The following is a 20,874-nucleotide window of genomic DNA, read 5'->3' as shown; positions in this document are numbered from 1 at the left end:
CAAAGGATAGAAGCCTTTGAAAAATGGTGCTGGAGGAGAATGCCGAAAATTAAATGGACAGACCAAGTAATGAACGAGGAAGTATATAGGAGAGCAGAAGAAGATTTGACACACATTGAGGCACAATCGATTGATTAGGAATATAATAGAAGGAAAAATAGAAGGGAAGATTCCACGAGGAAGGGTAAGAGACATGTACATAGGACAATTTAAGGACATAAAACAGAGAGGGTATGAGGGATTGAGGGAATTGATGTTAAATAAAGTAGACTGGAGGGCTGCAGTAAACCAATCCTAGGATTGAAATACTGATGATGACATTAAGTCTCTATGAGGTAAGATGAAAGGCAGCAGAGAGTGCTAAAGCCTTAGTTACATGATACTTTATACTCATTGCGGAAGGAAGAATGGCCAGTATGGAGTATCTATAGTATTGAAAAGGAATCAGGCAATGAGGGCAGTAAATATAAAGAAGGTGAATGATAGATTTTTTTAAATTTTATTGGTAAAGATATCTTAAAGCATACCTGACAAATATTGTGGTTATCCAGGCTTACATGACTATAAACAGCCATTGGATGGAAGAAGTAGATTTGTTGTGTGAGCAATTAGCAGGGATAATTAGTATTGATCTGAGAAGAAAATGCTTGATAATGGTTGGAGCACTTAGAACCCAGTAGTAGCACACAAAAATTGGAAGTATTGTGGAAGATACAGTTTAAAATTGATGATGAATGCAGAGAGAATGGAATAAAGTTTTGCTGGAAAAAGAGTTTTATTTTAGCCAACATATATTTCAAACATCATCATGAGAGTATTACACGTGGAGATTGCCTGGGGAAACAGGTAGGTGAGTAACAACAGTTAAAATATGTCATTCAGGAATAGATTTTTGCTCTGCTTCATCAACAGCATACCTGGCTGAGGGTAGATGAAGATTAGGTAAACAAAATTTAGATGCTCTGAAATTCATCCTAAATATCAAAAGTATTAGGAGTGTATTTGCATGCAAAAGTTGAATGTTGAAGCTCCGACAAGATAAATAAGGAAAAAATTCCAAGAAAAGCTTAATAAAAATCTGAGGATAAGGTCATTGGGCTATTGGGGAAAGAGAGTACATCTTAAAAAAAGTAACAAAAAGAGCAGCAGCAGAAACGGTAGGTACATGTATTAAGAGAAAGTTGCAGCCATGGATTACAGAATATTAGGAGGATGTGAAGGAGAATGATATGGAAGATTAACATATGTGAAGAGGAATGTATGGGGAACAAAACATTTAACTTAGTCAAGAATTACATGGGACTTAGGTAACATGGTATAAAGATCATTGCAAGGGGATAGACGATTTTCAGTCAGGAGAGAGTAGAACTGTTACACAAAAATATGAGAGATTTGTCAGGATGAAGGAAAGGAAAAATGATATTGATCATACAAAAAAGTCAGGGAAGCTATTCATAGAACATATAGAAAGTATAAATAGAAGATCTTTACGTTAAAGATGTTATTATCAAACAGCAAAGATTGAAATACTTTTATATTTTCTGTTTGATCCAAGTACTTTTCATAAATTCTAACCTGAAAAATCTCATGCACTGGGAAATATGGTATTGTAAATTTTATGAGCATTATAACAATTAAATAAGTTACAAACACTTGAATGGTCAAACCAGAATTTGGAATCATTACTGATGATATATCATTATTGACATCCGATTCATCAGGTGGTGTTATATGTCAATGATAGGTACAAAACAAGTTATTTTCAGCATGAAAAATATTATCATAAATGAGAAATTTGACTATTATGTTTTTAATTTTACTAACATTTCTAATGCATGGTCAATCATATTATTAAAAGAAAAGTTTAATTATCAAATTTGGCCCTGTAAGTACCTATTCCTTAGGGTAGATTCTCTGAACAAAAACATGCAAAGCCTGTTTGGTTATGGCAACAGCTAAAAATATACCAAGAAAAGTGAAGAAAAGCTATATATGACCAGTATATAGCAACCTGTTTTATTCTATTATTTTATTAGATAACTAAGAAAAATGTAAAATGTGAGCTGATTTTAATTGAGCTAGAAGAATTTCCATTCACCTTTAATCTTATTTCCTTAGCTCTTTCTACTTTATCAATGACCCAATAATTATTTTTTAAATTTAAAACTATGTATCGTTGATTGCAACATTGGCATGTACAGAAAGATTACTAATTTAAGTTCCATCATTATAATGAAAGTGTTGTTCAATCACACTTCACATGATTTTGACCAAGTTTGGGTCAGCAAATTATAAGGATAAGAAAATACGAGGGTCATCCGGAAAGTAGTACCCGTTCGTGAAATAAAGACACAAAAGTAAATATTAACAAACATAAAAAATTTTATTTGAAAGAGGATACTTTAAACTACTTCTCAACATAATCTCCAAGCAAATTAAGGCATTTGTCATAACGTGTGACAAGTTTCTGTATTCCTGCTGCATAGTCCTTCGCCGCCAGCTCATTGAGATACGCGAGGGACCCATCTTGCACAAATTTTTGCATAATGCAGATGGTGTTTAACAATTTCATGAACAATTGTTCGAGAAACATTGGGAAAATGCTCACAGATGTCATCAATTGTGACGCGCCGATCGTTCCTCACGAATTCGTCAACTGAGCTCACCAGTTGGTCTGTAATGACAGACGGTCTCTCCGAACGCTCATCGTCGTGTGTGTTCCCCCTCCCCATGTTGAAGTTGCGACACCACCGCCGAACAGACGACTCGTCCATTACATTGTCTCCATACACCTCCTTTAATTGGCGATGAATATCACATGGGCGAACGTTTCTTGCATTGAGGAATTTAATCACTGCCCTCACTTCACAACTGGCGGCGTTCTCAATTTTTTTAAACATTGTAAACAATCACAGAAACAACACAGGCAATGCTAGCGTCACGCAACTTGGCTCAGAGAAGGCAGACAAGCCACTGAAGCTATCTGACCTCGTCCAGCGGCTACTCGCGTCGTCAGCACTTCATGCGGCACGAACGGGTACTACTTTCCGGATGACCCTCGTATAACAAATTACATGTCGGTACTCCATTCCAAGATTCATGGTAACAACTCACTACTTTTAGTATTAGTTGAATCATGATTAGTAAAATATAAGTGTTCTGAACTATAAGTCTTCCTCATCAAGATCTTATATCATAGATCACTTCAGGGAAAATTGAGGAAAGTATAAGATAATTTTTACTCTGCTCATAGGTGTTTCCAAATACTGAAAATTAAGATACTTTTTTTTAATTCATTGGTTAGGTAGTGTTTACTTAATTTCTCTCCATGACCAAGAACCAACCAAGTAACTTCATTAATGCAGGGAGCAATGGTAAGTTATACCATTGTAAACATGTCTGTATCATGACTACATATTACATTGTCAGCACCACTTCAAGAAATTTAGCATAGATAAAAACCAAGATAGTTCCCCAAGTTTCCCTATATTAGTAACTATATTTTCATCAGTTTTGGTCGCCTTTATTGCACTAGTTACTCATATTAATATGCAGGAATCTCTGGGTCTTCATACTAATGTTACATATTTCATCTTTTATAATGTTTTCATTTATTTCAATATAAAAAGTTTTAGTATCTACATTTTTTTTCAGTCAATCACTAATCAAATGCACTCAACAGAATTTTCAAAGAAGTTTCAAGTAGAACTAGGCGTTTGTCCCCCTTCACCAACATTCATTCGTAATATGTTTCTTTGTTGTGGCTTTCCCAATTTCCCCTTAGCCATATGCCTTACTCTTGCATAAAACTCAGAGGAAGATGAAATTGCCTCTTCCATAGTATACAATGGTTCATAGTCCATATAAAGGGAAGCTCTCAGTCTACTGAAGAATGTGACACTGCCTAAATATGAGATAAAAGCACATGGAGAAACTGGTAATATTATATTGAACAATGGGTACACTAACCAGGACATTATTAGTTCAAAAAAGAATGCCACCACATAGCTGGCCACCATTGGTATCGACCACTCAGTCACATAATATGGTGACCTCTCGCCTTTCAAGTTTGCAGCAGCAGATGCGTTACTGCTGGGAATTCTGGGATTGGGACCCCTGCCACCTGTTACCCTCTCCACAAATCGTAATGTGTTATCAAGATGCGTGTCATCTGTGATGAAGACAGGGAAGCCAGCAATGGATTCTGGGTGTTTCTTCAGAACATTCTTTGCACATATATGGGCCCAAGCAGCATTGCCTAGAGGTATGCAGGTTTGCATTTAAAGAATAAAAAACAATTTAAAATCAGTGACAATCGATTTCATGGTCTCTATATCATGCAATAGTATTTCTGCTACCACCCTCGCTAGAAGTAAAATATACTTAATGAAAAGGAAATTTATGAATGATGTACTTAAATCAAGTGTGTAATTAGAACTTTAAACTTATAAAAATATATTTTTAATGCAAATTCACACATTTTTAAGTGTTTCGAACACAGTTACTGTTACGAAAACAAGCACAGCTAGTGAATGAGTAAATAGCAGTTATGTAAAGTATGCAGTAATATACAAACTGTATCATTGGAATTTTTGTAGAGCTGAAAAAAGAGATCAACCTAAATGTTTCAAGAATTAAAAAATTTATAACAAAACTACTGTATTTGTTGAAGGTCTTGAAAAGTAATATTAATCATTTGTCACATTAATAACCATGAAAACAGTTATGATTTCTATCGTCCTTGTACTTTCTAATGGGTTAATACTGGTAACATAATATTGCTAGATACCATTTGCATTCATTTTAAATAACTTATTCCAAATACCATTGCTGACCAGAAAGTAGCTTACGTTTTTGCCTAGTGTGGTGGTAGATAGGGCTTCACCATCTTGATGTCTAAACGTCCCTACACTCAGTAGTAGTACCCTGCTGTGGTAGTGTGCAGAATGTGGTTCTTCTACTTTGCTCACTGAAAATTTTGAAATGTGTGCTGCAATAGAAAATCCCGGGAGTGGCGAAGTGTGATCTATGATTAGGTTTTTACTGTCATAAAACCATCAGCCAATTTAAATTCATGGGTACCTTGGTGAAATGTATAGAGACAGAATAATGAGTGATGGTGAAGTGAGGCAGTGGTGCATTTAGTCTAAAAATGGCCGCACCAATATTCACGACGAGGACCACAATGGTCTGCCTAGCCTTGTAACAGATGAAACATCATCAAAACTAATATTGCTCTTTGGCAATCTAATTTTTTAGATTTATGCAGTTTTTTAAAGTTACTTTGCTTATTAACTTGTGAGCATACCTCCTAAAATGGACAATGAGAGAAACTATATTACCTTAAAATGATAACAGCTGTTTAAATGAACTGACAGTAAAAATCAATTAAACAATTTGTGAAAATCGCACATTTACAATTATTGATCTCTTGCTAGGCATGCCTTGCAACACAGCACATTGACAGTGATTCAGAATTGCACGCTGGTGTAAGCAAATGGTTAAAATGTGAGGTGGCAGATTTCTTCAAGGATGGAATTGGAAATCTTGTGAATTGTTATGATATATGCCTCAATTTAAATGGCAACTGTGTAGAAAAAAGTTAAAGAATGTACCTTTCAAGTATACATATATAATAAAACTTTGTCTTGTCACTAGGTTCATATTTTATTTCAAAACGTAAGCGACTTCCTGGACAGACCTTGTTTAACAACATCGAGTAGTAATAAGATTCTACATTTTATGAGAGTGGGTTTGGCCTTCAGGGAGATTGGTGAGAGGTGGATTGGTCTGATGGGAGGTGGTGGGTCATAGAGTTAAAAATTCATTAATGAGGGGTGGGTACCTCATCATTATCTATAAGTCGAGAATATCCTAGACATCTAGGCACAAGCCAAAAAAATGGATGTGTACCATAAAGAAAAATGACTGTCTTGCCAGGAAACATCATCAAAACTAATATTGCTCTTTGGCAATCTAATTTTTTAGATTTATTCAGTTTTTTAAAGTTACTTTGCTTATTTACTTGGGAACATACCTCCTAAAACAGACAACGAGAGAAACTATATTACCTTAAAATGATAACAGCTGTTTAAAGGTTTAAATCTACTATGGATAGTAATATCTGTATAAAATAAATAATGTACAACAAAATACACTCTCATATTACGATGCCTATCTCTCAGCTTCATTCCTACATTCTTTAATTTTCATTAACTTTCTATACTCTTGCTGTGCAACACTTTCTTAATCTCTTGCCCATATCATGCTTTATTTCTCCATCAAATTCGATATCTTCCTTTAATCTTCTTTCTTGCCTTCTCTTCTCCAACTGTCTCAGAGCACACACCCCAATGTACACCATCATTGCATAGGAGCTGATTATAAAGTTGACATCATGGAGCAGTGGTATAGTATTTAAGGGGGGGGGGGTGACCAACAGCAGCCATCACATGCACCATTAAAGATAGACAAGTAATTTGGAAGAGGGAGAGTTTTCAGGGAATGGATGAAGAGTTGACAGAAATCTGGCATCAGCATTCACCTACTCTTAATGAAAGATTTCACAGGACTCACAGTATAACATCCCATCCAAAAGACAGTGTTCTCCACTAGAAATTCACTTAATACAGCACCCCAAGTAAGGATAAGGACACCACTGGAAAATCTGCCACTGCTAGGATTCAAGCCTGGGCCCTTGACGTAGCCAGCCAGTGCATTAGCCATCTCATCAACCCAACCCCACACATTAGCATTTATCTTCCACAATATTCCACTTTATGTGTGTATGTTGATCAAGTGCAAGTAATTAAAATCATGAATTTTGTCAAAATGATTTAATTGTAATGTAAATTATGAAAATGAAATTTTTGTTACTATATTTCAAGCAATCATAAAAAATTAAATAATTGAAGAAATATCCACAGTATTTATGAGCTACTCTTCTTTAGAGGTTTGAACATTACTGAGACGTATAGCTTCATTGAATTAAATCATTATTTTTATTGCATTATAACAGAAATGTTTCTATAAACTTTTCTGCAAAAATCATCATAAAACTTCCATTGACAAACTCAAGCTTGTCAGCCCTTTTTTAATGATTTTTTTTAATGATCATAAAATATGTATTCCAGATCTTTCTGGGAAATCATAACTGGCACAGGGAAAGGAACTGACCCCCCTATCCTGATGTGTGAATTTCACATGCCATCAGGCTTAGTACTGGGTAAACTCTACCATCACCTACCAAACTGACCTTCGGGTTGGTTACTGTGTTTAAGGTTTTTTTTAATATGTATATTCTAAAATATGAGTGGCTACACATCCTCAGGCAAATAAATAAATAAATAAATAAATACACAGGGTTAACCCTCGGTTTACCTCAGAGATTTAGGGTGTTAGCTACTTATCTTTGAGCAAAGGTTTTAAAATCACTAGGTGCTCTAGTGGAAGTGTCTAGACTAGGTGTTTCAATTGGTCACATAGCCTGTGCAGATACTTGTAGGTACATAAGTGCACACAGCTTTATAGGCTGCTACAGTTATTGTGCAGATGGCTACATAGCTGTGCAGCTGCTTGCACTGTCTACATGGCCACCTAAACAGTCTGTGTAGGCACTTCTTGGGCAAAATTTAATTTTATTTAATTAAATAAAATTATTTCTGTACATATTAATCCATAAACAATACCTTAGTTCCCAGCCCATAAGACACTTCTTACTCCAAAATTTTCTCTAAAACCAGCCTGCATCTTATGGGTCGAGGGTATACAAGTTGATCTATAAGTTGGAAGCCAATTGTCGGGGAAAAATAATTTCATTTGAGTGTTTTTTCTCACTTCAGGTATAGAAAATGGTTGTATTTATTAAATTTCACAATAAAACTTATTACTGCTGAATCTTTTGGTCAGTGCATTCAATGAACATGCTGACACAATACCTACTAGAGTATTTGCTACAAATTTGTCAGAGCATAAGAAAAGGTCCCTGAAAGGTTCTTAAATGAAATGTTAAGAGTTACATAAGGACTAAAAATTGTCCATGCATTGCATTAACTTTTATCTCAATAATTCTAAATATCATACAAAAACAATTTATATTTAAGAGGATTATTATGATTTTATGATAACCTTAGCTGCAACAGAAACTAATAATGAATCATTGATGCTCCTGATAGGCTTATAAAATCCAGATATTTACCTAATTAACCTTCCCTTCTCAATTATTAAAATATATCTGACAGTCCATAACATGATATAGATTAGATATGGGCCTCATGAGACTCCTGAGAAAGGTCTCAGGTAGTCTGTGTTCACTTGGAAAAAAGGTATTTACATCATCAGGTGCACTGTGGGTAGAGAACCTGCAAATGATCTTACAAACTTTAATTTTGGCATGATAAATATCTCCACTCATTTAGGTACTCTATGGATCACTTAAATTCAGACCATTCAACCTTAAAGACTTTCATGGCTTCTGCTTTATTATATAATGTAGCTATAGACTGTAGGCTGCAGCCTTCTCTATAATAGCAATGATTTTCTCTATTCAAAGCAAAACTTTTCCAACTCTGATTCTAGGAATTGATGAAAAATTTGTAATTTTTAAATTTAAAAAAATTTAAATTTGAAAAAGTATCTAAAATTTTAAGCTATGTTTCTCAGTGAACAGAGTTTTGAAATATTAAACCTTAATGAGCAAAGAACTTCAATTTTAGGGCAGCTTTATAAATATTTTATTGTGACTTAAATCGTTTTTGTCTGTTAAATTCAATGTCCATATGCATAAATGAAATTTACATCATTTGATATTATATTTAACTTGGTTTTGAGAAACTCAATTCAACCCCTCAAAGCATATTTAATATGAAGGTTTGAAAGACCCAGTAATTAATAGTTAACTCAAATTTTCATCCAATATTTTACAGTCATTTGAGTTTCTTACCCATGGATGAGCTATGTACATATTGATACAATCCTACACAGGGAAATTCCAATAATGTACAGTAAAAATAAATAAGAAATAAAATTACCTGCATATGTTACTTGCTGTTTGCCCCCAAGTCCAGATATTTGAATAAGTCTTCCATCACAGAAATCAGCAAGCTTGCATATTTCTGGTACAAATTTATAATCCTCTTCACCATAAAGTATTGGGGGTCTCAATGCAACAGTCTTTAAAGTGCCTTTCCCTAAAATTAAAAAAAAAGCATTGTGAGTTTTGACATCTGATGGGTGAATGGTAAATACACAATAGTATCACTTCATAATTCAATACATGGACACTTTTTAAATATTTGCAAATTCTACTTTCTGAAAAGGTTTGCATGTTACTAAAGCAGGAAAAATTAGTGACCCTAATTTAAATTTTCAATAGCTATGACTACTTTGGTAATGTGCTCATTTTTGCATATGTGTAGGAAGGAGTTAATCAAAATGAATCGCAAGCATTTTATGAGATCACTTGCAAATACATATGCTCAGTGAAACCTGGCCAAAGACTCATCACTGGGTTCAACACAAGTGGATTCCTTCACCTAGCTCAGAAGTACCATCACATGGAACAGAAGAAGAATTACAGACATTAAGAAAAGAATAGTTCAAGCTAAGAGAGCATTTACAATGAAAAGACAACTGCTGTGTTCAAAGAATATAGAACTACAGACAAGGAAACAATACGGGAACACATTCGTATGGAGTGTGGCACTCTATGGATCAGATGCATGGCCCATCAGGAAAGTAAACCAAAAAAGACTAGAAGCCTTCAAAACTTGGTACTGTAGGAGGATGCTTAAGACCAAATGGGTGGGTAAAATAAGAAATGAAGAAGTATAAAGAAGAAAAGATGAAGAACAGACCTTAAGGAGCACCATAGAGAAAAGAAGAACCAGATGGATTGGCCACACCCTGAGGCACAATGGATTCATGAAGAATATAATAGAAGGAAAATAGAGGGAAAAGTCTCAAGAGGAGGGCCAAGGGATAAATACATGGGACAATTAAAGAATAAAGTGCATTACAAAAAATACCTAGAAGTAAGCCAATTAATATCAGATAAGGTAGAATGGAGGGGGCTGCAGTCAACCAATCTTAGGATTGAATGACCAATGATGATGATGTGCTCAGAGATGGTTGACAGAAACAGTTCTTTCCTTTGGGTTGGCTATCAGCCCCAGATGTCACTTTCAGAAGCATGGAATTTTTCAACCAGCCATATTAGACAGAATTAAGAATAGTTTACCCAGAAAATCCTAATCAAATATCAAAACACTTTTTAACTGCTTAAATATAATCCAAGACGAGTATCAATGTGATTGTTAAAAAACCATTAAAACCTGAAAAAAAGCTGGACCCTACAACTCAATTATTGGGCAATGGCCATAGGGCCATTGCCCAATAATTGAGTTGTATCTGGGATGGCAGGGGTCATCTTCTCTAAAGCAGTCGAAGCATATTTCTAAAGTCTCCAATCTATGCTTATCATCTTACTCCAATGATCATGTTTCCAAGTTATACAAAACCAGCCACCAAATCAAAGTTTTCATTACTTTTTTCTCAACAACCTGGCCCAATGTCCTTGTCATCATCTCCCTTCAGGATAGAAAGCTTGAGGCCTTCTCTACCTGATGATATTCTCCTTTTTATATCCCTACGACTCTGGCCATCTTGATCCAAAACACTTCCAAGCTGGGAAATTGGTCTAGCCTTCTAATTTTAATTGAACTTAGCTTTACTCTTTTTTGAAAATCTCATAATCTTTGCATTGTTTATTGTTATTATAACTTCCTTTTATATATTGATTCTCATTTTAAGCCTGTTACACCTATTTTCTAATACACTCTGCAATCCCATATTTCTTTTACCATTTCCTCCATACATACATGTGAAAGCACCAATGATAACGGGTGCCCATGTCTAACCCCTTTTCCTAACACTGCCCATTCTTATTTTCCATCCATCACATGCACCACAGCAGTGGGAGACATTTACCAGTTAAGGATAAGCCACTTATTCTTACAGTCTACTTCTATTATCATATAATGCATTCATTAAATCTAGACAATTTTATGTATTGAGCCTTTCTCAAAATAAAGTATACAAATACTTTCTGGTTGTATCCTATATTTATTTCTATCAGTGGCTTCATTACTGCATCACTTTATACCTAACTCTCCTCTTCCTAAACCCAGACTGGTCATCCACAAAGTAATCATTTTCCCACCTCTCCATTATTTTATTGACGACCTTAAGTACTTACCTCGGCTGCATTCAAAAACTGAAACATATTGTACAGAATGAATCATAGTGGAAAATTATTATTTCCTATTGCTCAACACCCTATTAAATGTGTTTAAGGATGCCTACAGCTTTCATATATTACCTACTGTAGGTGTAATATCATCAAAGGGAGGGAGTACATTAATTTCCTTCCCATTCACCTTCATTCCTTTGATGGCTATGAGCTTGAGCTTCTGTTATTAACCTCATGCAATGAATGTTGAATACATCTGATGAGAGATTGGCCTTGTTTTAATCCTTACCAGTAAAACCTTGCAGGTTCTTCTTTGAGGAGAGAGAAAAAGAGAGCTCATGGCCATGTTGGTCATACAACTTATCACCTGGATACAAATATTTTAGTCTCTCCCAGGGTAACAATTTTAGAGTGTAAAAATCATTCACCCAGATTCAAACCAGAACCCTTGATGTCTGGCCAAGTGTCAGCCGGCCTGGGTTCAAATTCCAGTCAAGGGGAATGATTTTTACACTGAAATTGTTGCATTAAAATTCATATTAGCAGATGACTCCGTTAAAAGTCACTGTTGCGGCATCTCCTGCAGTTTCTTGGAATCTCTCGCAAGGTACCATATTTTCTCAGTCAATGGATATGGTAGAAAAAAGAGAAAAATCAAGGACTAGCATTACTCAAGAGTAAGAACGAATATCACATTTTTTTGTGTATAGGTGGTCTGTGCAATTTCTGCGTGAACTGGTGCAATCTGGCGGCCATGACATGGACTACCCACTGGCGGTGCTAGTTGCCTGAGACTCAATGAGCCGTCTTTGCTAAGCGGATCATTGAGCTTTGCTTATGATGAGGGTTATGTTAGTTTCTGTTGCCCTTGTTTTTACTGTTAGTCAGAAATAGAAATTGATGAAATCATGGAGCAATGAATCAACATCAAGTTTTTTGGTGAAATGCAGCAAAAGTTATCAAGAAAGTACTGAAATGTTGGCAGATGGTTACAGTGATAATGCTCTAAAGAAAAAATCCATTTTCAAGTGGATTAAGCATTTTAAAAATGGCCAACAGATGATGTTAGGCTGGGACAACATTCAACCACCTGTGTTGATGACAATATTAATTGTGTGTGGTCCCTTGTCCTTACCAATTGTCAAAAAACTGTCTGAATCATATCATTTTCTGCCTGATATAATTTTAGAAATGATGGAGGAGCTTGCGTGACCAAAAACATTATCAAATTTAGTTTGTCACCCAAAATTTAACCTCAAAATAATTATTATTATTATAATGATTACAAAGTTCAAAAACATAATATTTCTTCCCTATCTCCAAAAATTGTTACCAAGATAACAGAAATGCAGATTCTATGAGTACCTATAATTCCAAAGTGATTCCAGAGGGAGAGCCAAACATCATTCACTACACATGGCTCATCCATCCATTTTAACAATGACCATTATACATGTGTATCATAGAACGCTAAGATTCCATATAAAACCAATAGGGAGCTTGTTGTTTGATAAACTATTGGCTCAGATAGAAGTAACTTAGCTGCGTATAAACCATTATGTTAGATCGGCAAAAACAAGAGTAGATAAAATGTTACCATTTTTCAGAGTGACTCCATTTGCTTCCAAAATTATATTTTCAGCTCTCAATTTAGAATATGGATATCCTGGAGTTATTAATCCTTTATCTTTGGAGATTACTGAAGATGAAGTAGATGCTGATTCTCCCAATAATTTTGGAGGCAGAGCTTTAGACTCTGTCTTGTAAACAACAACTGTTATGTTACTCCCTAAATAGGGTACCATAGTTACTTCAGCAGTGCTACAGAAAACTAGCCGGTCAATCCCTTCTTCAATGCAGAGAGAAACAACGTTGCTTGTTACTAAAAAAGAAGAAGACCGAATATTAATATGAAAGTGTTTACTCAATGTGAAATGAAATAAAATGTAATACACATTATTAAGTAGCAAAGAAGTATCTATAGAGGAATAAATGAGCTTAACTTTTCACGACAAGGAAAATTAAGTTTTTATTCATAATTGTTTCAATTCAATATCAAAACTTGTCATAAACTCCTTAATTCATTCCAAAATATGTTTCTACTGTTATAGTTTGGAACTGAAGAGCAATTTGGGTAAAATATTCAGTAGGGATAATGCATAAAAAACATTTTTTGAAATGATCAGATCTGATTTCAATAGTGACATTTTTAAGTACTAACATTTATGTCATCTGCCTTCAGACTGTTTGTGCAAGGTTTTAAAAGAATAGTCACTTTTATGAAACCAGAGAGCCAAACCAGAAGCCATATGGGCATAATGGGCATTTATGTTCAGAAATTTTCCAATTTAATCACAAATTTCTGATCATTATTCCGGTATTATTAGTCTCAAAACCTAAGTTCACTTCCCATTTAAAAATATTTTGTCTCAAGCATTTAAGTGATATGAAGTTATATATTAAGAGAAACACCATCAAATTTTTTCCTCTCAGACTGTCCTCATACATATTGTGTTATGGTATAGCAGTACTTGTATACTATAATGTTATTTGGAACCCTTAAAACCAAATAAAAAGCCACACAATAAATAGTTCATAGATACATTTAGAATTTTCAAATAACATTGCCACTACCAATAAATGCCTATTCTGCCTCTAACAAAACACAAAACCCCTTAAAATTAGCCAAAAAATATTCCTGTAAAATTTCTTAATTGTAAAATTCCTGATTTATAATTACTTCTACTGATGTAGGCTATCAATGTTTTTGGGCACATATCCCAAATCTTGTATGTCTAAACAATCAGAAAACTCCCCTTTTGTCTCAACAATATGAAAATACCTAGCAAAATGAGGTCATCTACGCACACCTCAATGAATACCCCAGCTTTCACATAAACACAAGGATCCTTCATGGGTTGGTTGAGTCCTAATTCTAATAAAGAAGCATGTAAGTGGAGTTTCTAATTTCTTCCTGCTTGCTTGAGGACATAAAGACCTCTTTCTTCAAATCCAAACACAACCTGGATGTTTGATGCAAAACCAGGGGCTTGGTCCATGGGAGCTAGCACTCAACAAAACCTCTACTACATAAAAGAGAACCATCTACCTCTCATTTTCAGTGGTTGCTATTATTAGAACCTGCAGAGTCTTCCTTTGCACAATAGGATTAAAAGTTTCAAAATAGTCCACCCCCATTAATTTATCAGAACCCTTATGCCACTAACCTAGCCTTACACCTTACTACATACCCCCTCATCTTCTTTAAAATAAATGCTAATTTACTCCCAATCACATTGGAGTCCTCAGTTTTGCACTCTGTCTCCCAGGTATCTTGATCCCTCATATTCTACAGTTTTCCTCACAATATGAGTATCCATTCTGCTCACTTAGGATTCACTGAGTGCTTCCTTAGCGTGTCTTGGCACCACAATGTCCACAGCATCTCTTACCTCATGCCACATAAGGTTACAGCATATCCCTTGCACCCTGCCTTGAGTACCCTTTCTCTCCCATGCCTCCTTGGGCAGACTGGTGTCCTCTCATACTCCTTCAGCTTCACTGCTGGTCTCTCTGACTATACTTCTGGCCTGACAACTGATACCTCTCCTGAATCAGGCACTTCCCCAGCATTTGGTTCCAACCATAAGAGAAAGCGCATCTCAGCTTTCTTCCATGATCATTGAGTATGAAAGCTAAAAACTTAAAGGGGAAAATGTGCCCACGAAATTTCATATCACTACTGCTGAGCACCAGCTCCTACTTGATATCTGCCTGGTAGTACCCCTTGATGCCATCATCAAACCCAAGTAGCACACACTGCCTTGGACATGGCCCCAATTTACCCCCCAGAGGAGCTTTAGTACACATGCCTTGCATGCTGATGGCCGGCACCCAAATACTCTTATGAGTTCCACATCACTCTCCTGCAGCTCTCTCCTATTTTATTTCTCCAATGGCATGTAGAAGTTCGGTAGCATTGAACAATATCTGCAGTGCATATAGCAGGCTGTATGAAGAGCCTTTTCCTAACATGAAGTAGGCACACCTGCCTTAATTATCTTGCACCTCATGATATTGCATAATGTGAGGTTTATGTAGCTGGCTCATTCTGCTGCAACTTATTAATTCTTGACTTTCTATGCACAATCCCTTTTACCACAAAATATTTTTGAAGTTGCCCCCATATAATCTCCTGATCTATTGCTAAGTATGCATTGTAATCTTCTTCCTTTGATAAACCTCAGATCGGTCATTATTGATATTTAACTCTGTAAGGTCATCACTCTTCTTCTCTTTAGTCAACAGCTGACACATAACTTGATGCTCCAGTAATAAATGTGATGATTAACTGATTGTGCACCATGGAACTAGTAAATATGGGACCCATAATGGCAGTGTAAATCCTATCCAACAGGTCTTCCATCTTTTTTCACTTGCCCACTGGAAATTTATCAATTTTTCATCTTCTCTTGGATGCACTCTTTTTCTTCTCTCTTATTTCTTCTGTCAGTCAGTCCCTGCACCTCCCCCAATTTTGACAAAGCTACAAGTTGTCAGGCCAAGGATACTTGTGTGGCTTTTTTCTTTCTGCTGGCATGTTCTTCTTTTATGTCTCCCATTGTAACTCTGTTCACAGTCATGATATAAGGCATTCTCGAAACTCTGAACCTGAATTTTATCTCTAATCAAAACACTTGAAGGCCTTGGAAGGCTGGAATCTTGAATTCTTCCTATACAGTCTTCTCCTGGAGAATTAAATTGCCTTGCTAATCTGAACATACAAGACCTCCTAAAACTCATGTTTTTCCTCCTATATCCATCAGAAATTTGTAAGGTTATTCGACTTTTTTCCCCAATCCACCAAGGGACTCAATCTCCCAGTTTGACTCCACAATCAACCTTAGGAAAACTTGTATCAAATCTCTACTATTCATCATGTACCAGAGGCACCACAATCAAGCTTCCACACTCTCCAATTACTTTGAACATTTCTCCTAACACATAAAGAAACATACTCTCTGGTGATCGCTAAGGTTGACTCTTTCTTCGGTTCTTCCTTCTCTGCCTGTTCTAAATGGCTGGAGAAATTTGCTGAAATGTGACCTTTAAAGCTGTTGAAGCCTATCTCCTCAGTATCTTGAATTCCCTCCACCATCTTAACCCTATCCACCATGGCCCCTACTTGTAGCATTCATCCTGGTTTGATTAGGTTGTCATTGTTTTTCCCATATTATTTTTCATGCCTGAGTTTTAATTTCACCAAGCTTGTCCTGTCCTCCTTTTAGTCAATATTGTTTGATGATCGCCAATGAGTTTGAACTGTGATAGCCTTCATAGTACATTCATATTTATTGATTGGGAACTCTGTGAGACATATAGCAGCTAACTAATTACCACTAAAACCCATATCACTTGTAATTAAAAGTCTGTTAATATTCAAATTTTGATTAAAGTTCTCCTTTGCATTTAAATCTTTCTTTTGTCAGACTAATAAGATCCCTTGATTTCAATTTGCCACCAAAGAAGAAGTTCTTGTTTGACACTTTGTCCAAACTATTCCATGTCTCCTACATCTTTTACCAAGCCATAGCATTGTTAATAAGTTCATCAGTGACATTTCTAATGATGATGGCCAAAACAAAAAGGTTAGATTTTATTAATTTCCTAGCATTTGCTTATAATGGCAACATCCTTGTAGCCAATAATCACCTCCCAGCAGTCCCTTGAAATTATTTCTGAATTCACTCTAGCATTCTATCCATTTCATTCCCTCCAGGTGAGTTCCTGAATGCAGAGAATTCTCTCCCCATGAGAGACTTGAGCAAACCAATTCATCCTCCATCTTAACCTGTTATGCTCCAACTTTGGGTGGACACTTTTCCAAATAGCAAAGATTTCCTGGGGCACAAACTAGTAAGTGAAAAACAAATGTTTATTTCCAATGCCAAATGAAAAATGATATTCTTTATTTCTTGATACCAACACATGGTATAATAAAATACACTTACATGCATGAAAGTAGTGAAGTGCAAAACTACCTTATGTATATTAAATTATGCATCTACCAAGAGCTTCTCCTCTTGCTTACCCAAGTACTTTTGCACACCTTCTTCTAGATAGTTTCTCCATTGGTTCTAGTGTTATCCATTCCTCTCTACATATACTCTGTGGCTTTCTATCAAATTACTTCCTCCGCTGCCATTTGAAGTTTCTCTTTCACCATATTCAACTTCTTGTTAACATCATCTTCTCCTAAAAGCTCTAAATTACCATGTGTTCTTTTTGTGTATTCTTTTTGATTGGTTTTTTAAACCTACAAATTTGCCATTTCCTAATTCCTGCTCCCTTAATTTTTTTTAATTTCAACTTGCAGTATGAGTATTTTGACCAGACTATATATTAATCGCAGGTCATGCCTTAACTAGCTTATCTGCCCTTATATCACTAGAAGTCTCCCTGGTGATGCACCTGTTAGTTTGGTGCTACAAATTAGGAAAATTACCATTGAAAATTGACAGATTAAAGATTTAAGAAAGATTAAAGAGTTCCCCAAAATTTTATTGGATAGCTATGGAAATTAAATCCAATGCACTGAAATAGAAAAGTTGGGTGTCATTTCACCACACACTATTTTTAATAGATAAATGGCAAATGTATTCATATGCTTATTTTAGTGGATTTCCAACAAACATTTTTTGTGGACTTCCACCATTAAGAATTGTTGTGATCTTCTTGCAGCGTGGTGACGAAACAGGATTTAGGATCTTTAGCAATTATTGAGACGACATGTTCAACTTAACGTGGGGCCGGAAGTGACGTTTAAAAAAAACGACTTCCTACTTTTATTCTACAAAAACAAAAGCAAACACATACAAACATCGCTCAAGCCAGCCCAAAAGAGACAATGTTACCAACCTTGTACAAAACAACAGCAACTTGATTACACATATACAACACCCTCACTTAATCTAGTTGCCCCAGACATTCACATCCTTCATGCAGTTAAAATGTTTTTTCTTAGATAAACTTTTAGTTAGCATATCTGCAGGCATCTCATGTGTTGACTTAAATTTCACAAACACTTTACCATCTGTCACAGCTGTTTTTACAAAATGGAACCTTACATCTATATGCTTAGATCTTTCCTTTACATCAACACAATTGGCATTCTTAACTGCTGACTGATTGTCATTATACATGCACACAGATTCTGTGCCAAATATTTTTCTGCAATCCTGTTTCAAAATTTCCCTCAGGATTCGACACAATATAATAGCTTTCTTGGTACAAGCAGTTAGGCTGACATACTCTGCTTCCGTTGTGGATAAAGCCACACAGGATTGTTTTTTACTTTCCCATGCTACAGCCCCTTTAGCAAATTTAAAAACATACCCTGTACGAGATAGTCTATCAATCTTATCACTGGCAAAATCTGCATCAGCATAGCCCTCAAGGAACCCACCAGATTTTGAGTAGGCAAGGCGATACGTTGATGTGCCCTTTAAATATCTCAAAACCCTTTTTGCCAACTTCCAATGTTCCATATTAAAGCTATTATTAAACTTACTTAATTTTGAAACAGCAAAAGCAATGTCAGGCCTAGTACAGGTCATTGCGTACATTAAACAACCAATTAATCCTTGATAAGGTACATCAGGACATTTATCTGGATCTCCAGGAGCTACATCCAACCCAACTTCCATGGGTGTAGAGGCTGCACAAGCATCAGACATGTTAAACTTAACCAGCATGCTTTTGATGTACTCTTCCTGATCCAGTTCAATTCCCTCACTGGTTCTAGTTAACCTCATCCCTAGAATACTTTTGGCCTCTCCAAGATTTTTCAGCTCAAAATGTTTTTTTAATGATGAAACTAACTTGTTCACAGTGTCACCATTCTTACAAAACACCAAAAAATCATCCACATATACAGCTATTACACAAATATCAAGTCCAATACCCTTAACATAAATACATGATTCTGTTGTCAAATTCTTGAAACCAAGACCTTTAAAAATACTCCGACATTTGTCATACCATGCCTTGGATGCTTGTTTTAAACCATATATTGCCTTATGCAGCAAATACACCTTACTCTCCGCCCCTTCAATTACAAAACCTTCAGGCTGCTCAATGTAAATTGACTCTTTAAGATCACCATTCAAGAAGGCTGCAGTCACATCTAGATGAGTGATATTTAAATCTAGCTCCACAGACAATGCAATCAACAATCTCAAGGCAGAATAACTTACTACAGGAGAGAATGTTTCATGGTAATCAATACCATACTCCTGGGAATAACCCTTTGCTACCAGCCTTGCCTTGAAACGCTCTATTTCCCCAGCTGCATTCACCTTTCGCTTGAAAACCCATTTACATTTTACAACTTTTTTGTTTTCAGGCAAATCAGCTAAAGAAAGGACGCCCTTCCTTGCTAAAGCTTCCCATTCTTCCTGCATGGCCTTCCTCCATTCATCCCCATTTGAAGACAAAGCTTCTTGAACAGTCTGAGGATCACAGTACAAAGACATTGGTTGATTACAGGCTGAATTAATTGATGCCAAAAATAAAACATGATCTGGAAATTCCTTTGGTATTCTATTCCTAACAGGATACCTACTTTCTCCCGGATCAATACTCTCCTCCCTCTGGCTATCATCACCTGAGCTTGAATTTTGCCCACAATAGACACGACCACTTCCTTCAGTCTCAATGTTTGAGGTATCATTATTACCCTCACTACTTGTGCTAGTGTTTTCATTAGTTTCAGCCTGATCATTTATGCTGACCTCTGTCTGGGGCTGGGAGGTGAAACACACGCCCCCCCCTAAAAGTTCAGGCAGAATAATTGTATTCCTCAATGTTTTCCCAGTTAAATGCTCTTCCCTGAAACTGTCCTCAAAAAACACTACATCCCTCGCTTTTGTTACTCGTCCAATGTTTTCAGGATTCGCCAGGAGATAACCTTTGGATTCCTCACAATATCCGACAAAGTAATACCGTTTGGATGTGGCATCTAGCTTTTTTCTCATGGCCTTGGCCACATGAGCATAGGCAATACAACCAAACACCCTCAAATGACTAAGGTCAACCTTATGACCTGTCCATCTCTCCTCAGGTAATTCATTCCCAATTCCCTTAGCTGGTACTCTATTCTTTAAATACACAGCTGTTTTACATGCTTCAACCCAATAGCTCTTAGGTAACTTGCACTCGGATAACATGCATCTAGCCCTCTCTATAATGACGCGATTTGCCCTTTCAGCTAGCCCATTCTGCTCAGGATTATATGGTATCGTTGTCTCATGTTTTATTCCCTTTGCTCTAAGCTCTTCTTGCAGAGCCCGCCCCATGTACTCACTACCATTATCCGTCCGCAAACACTTAATCCTGTTCCCCGTTTCATTTTCTACCCTAGCCTTAAAGGTTACGAAACATTCTAGGATAACATGTGTTTCCTTGCCTTTAATGAAGAAGGCAAAAATTTTTCTAGTGCAATCATCAATAAATGTGAGCATGTACAGTTCTCCCCTATTGCCAGGAGGGTCCATTGGACCACACAGGTCTGAGTGCACCAAACTCAGCTTTTCACTCACCCTTTCCGTTCTCGGTCCCACAGTGAA

At 36.2% G+C, this 20,874-nt stretch overlaps 1 protein-coding gene across 1 annotated transcript in view; it reads right to left on the bottom strand.

The window, feature by feature from the left end:
- Positions 1-3,592: 3,592 nt before the first annotated feature.
- The window catches only part of LOC139690170 (3 beta-hydroxysteroid dehydrogenase/Delta 5-->4-isomerase type 1), a 51,093-nt gene continuing 33,811 nt past the window's right edge, over positions 3,593-20,874 (bottom strand). Inside the window, exons 5-7 of the mRNA XM_071587443.1 lie at positions 12,846-13,130; positions 9,030-9,188; positions 3,593-4,258 (exon numbers count right to left, since the gene is read on the bottom strand). Coding sequence (XP_071443544.1) covers positions 3,699-4,258; positions 9,030-9,188; positions 12,846-13,130 — 1,004 coding nt within the window. The 3' untranslated portion in view covers positions 3,593-3,698. The remainder of the gene's footprint in view (positions 4,259-9,029; positions 9,189-12,845; positions 13,131-20,874) is intronic.

Source organism: Hetaerina americana, unplaced genomic scaffold (assembly GCF_022747635.1).
Source record: "Hetaerina americana unplaced genomic scaffold, ioHetAmer1.1.p SCAF_3, whole genome shotgun sequence".
NCBI classification, from domain to species: Eukaryota; Metazoa; Arthropoda; class Insecta; order Odonata; family Calopterygidae; genus Hetaerina; species Hetaerina americana.
Note: the sequence above shows the minus strand (reverse complement) of the source record. Positions and strands in the feature narration are given on the sequence as shown.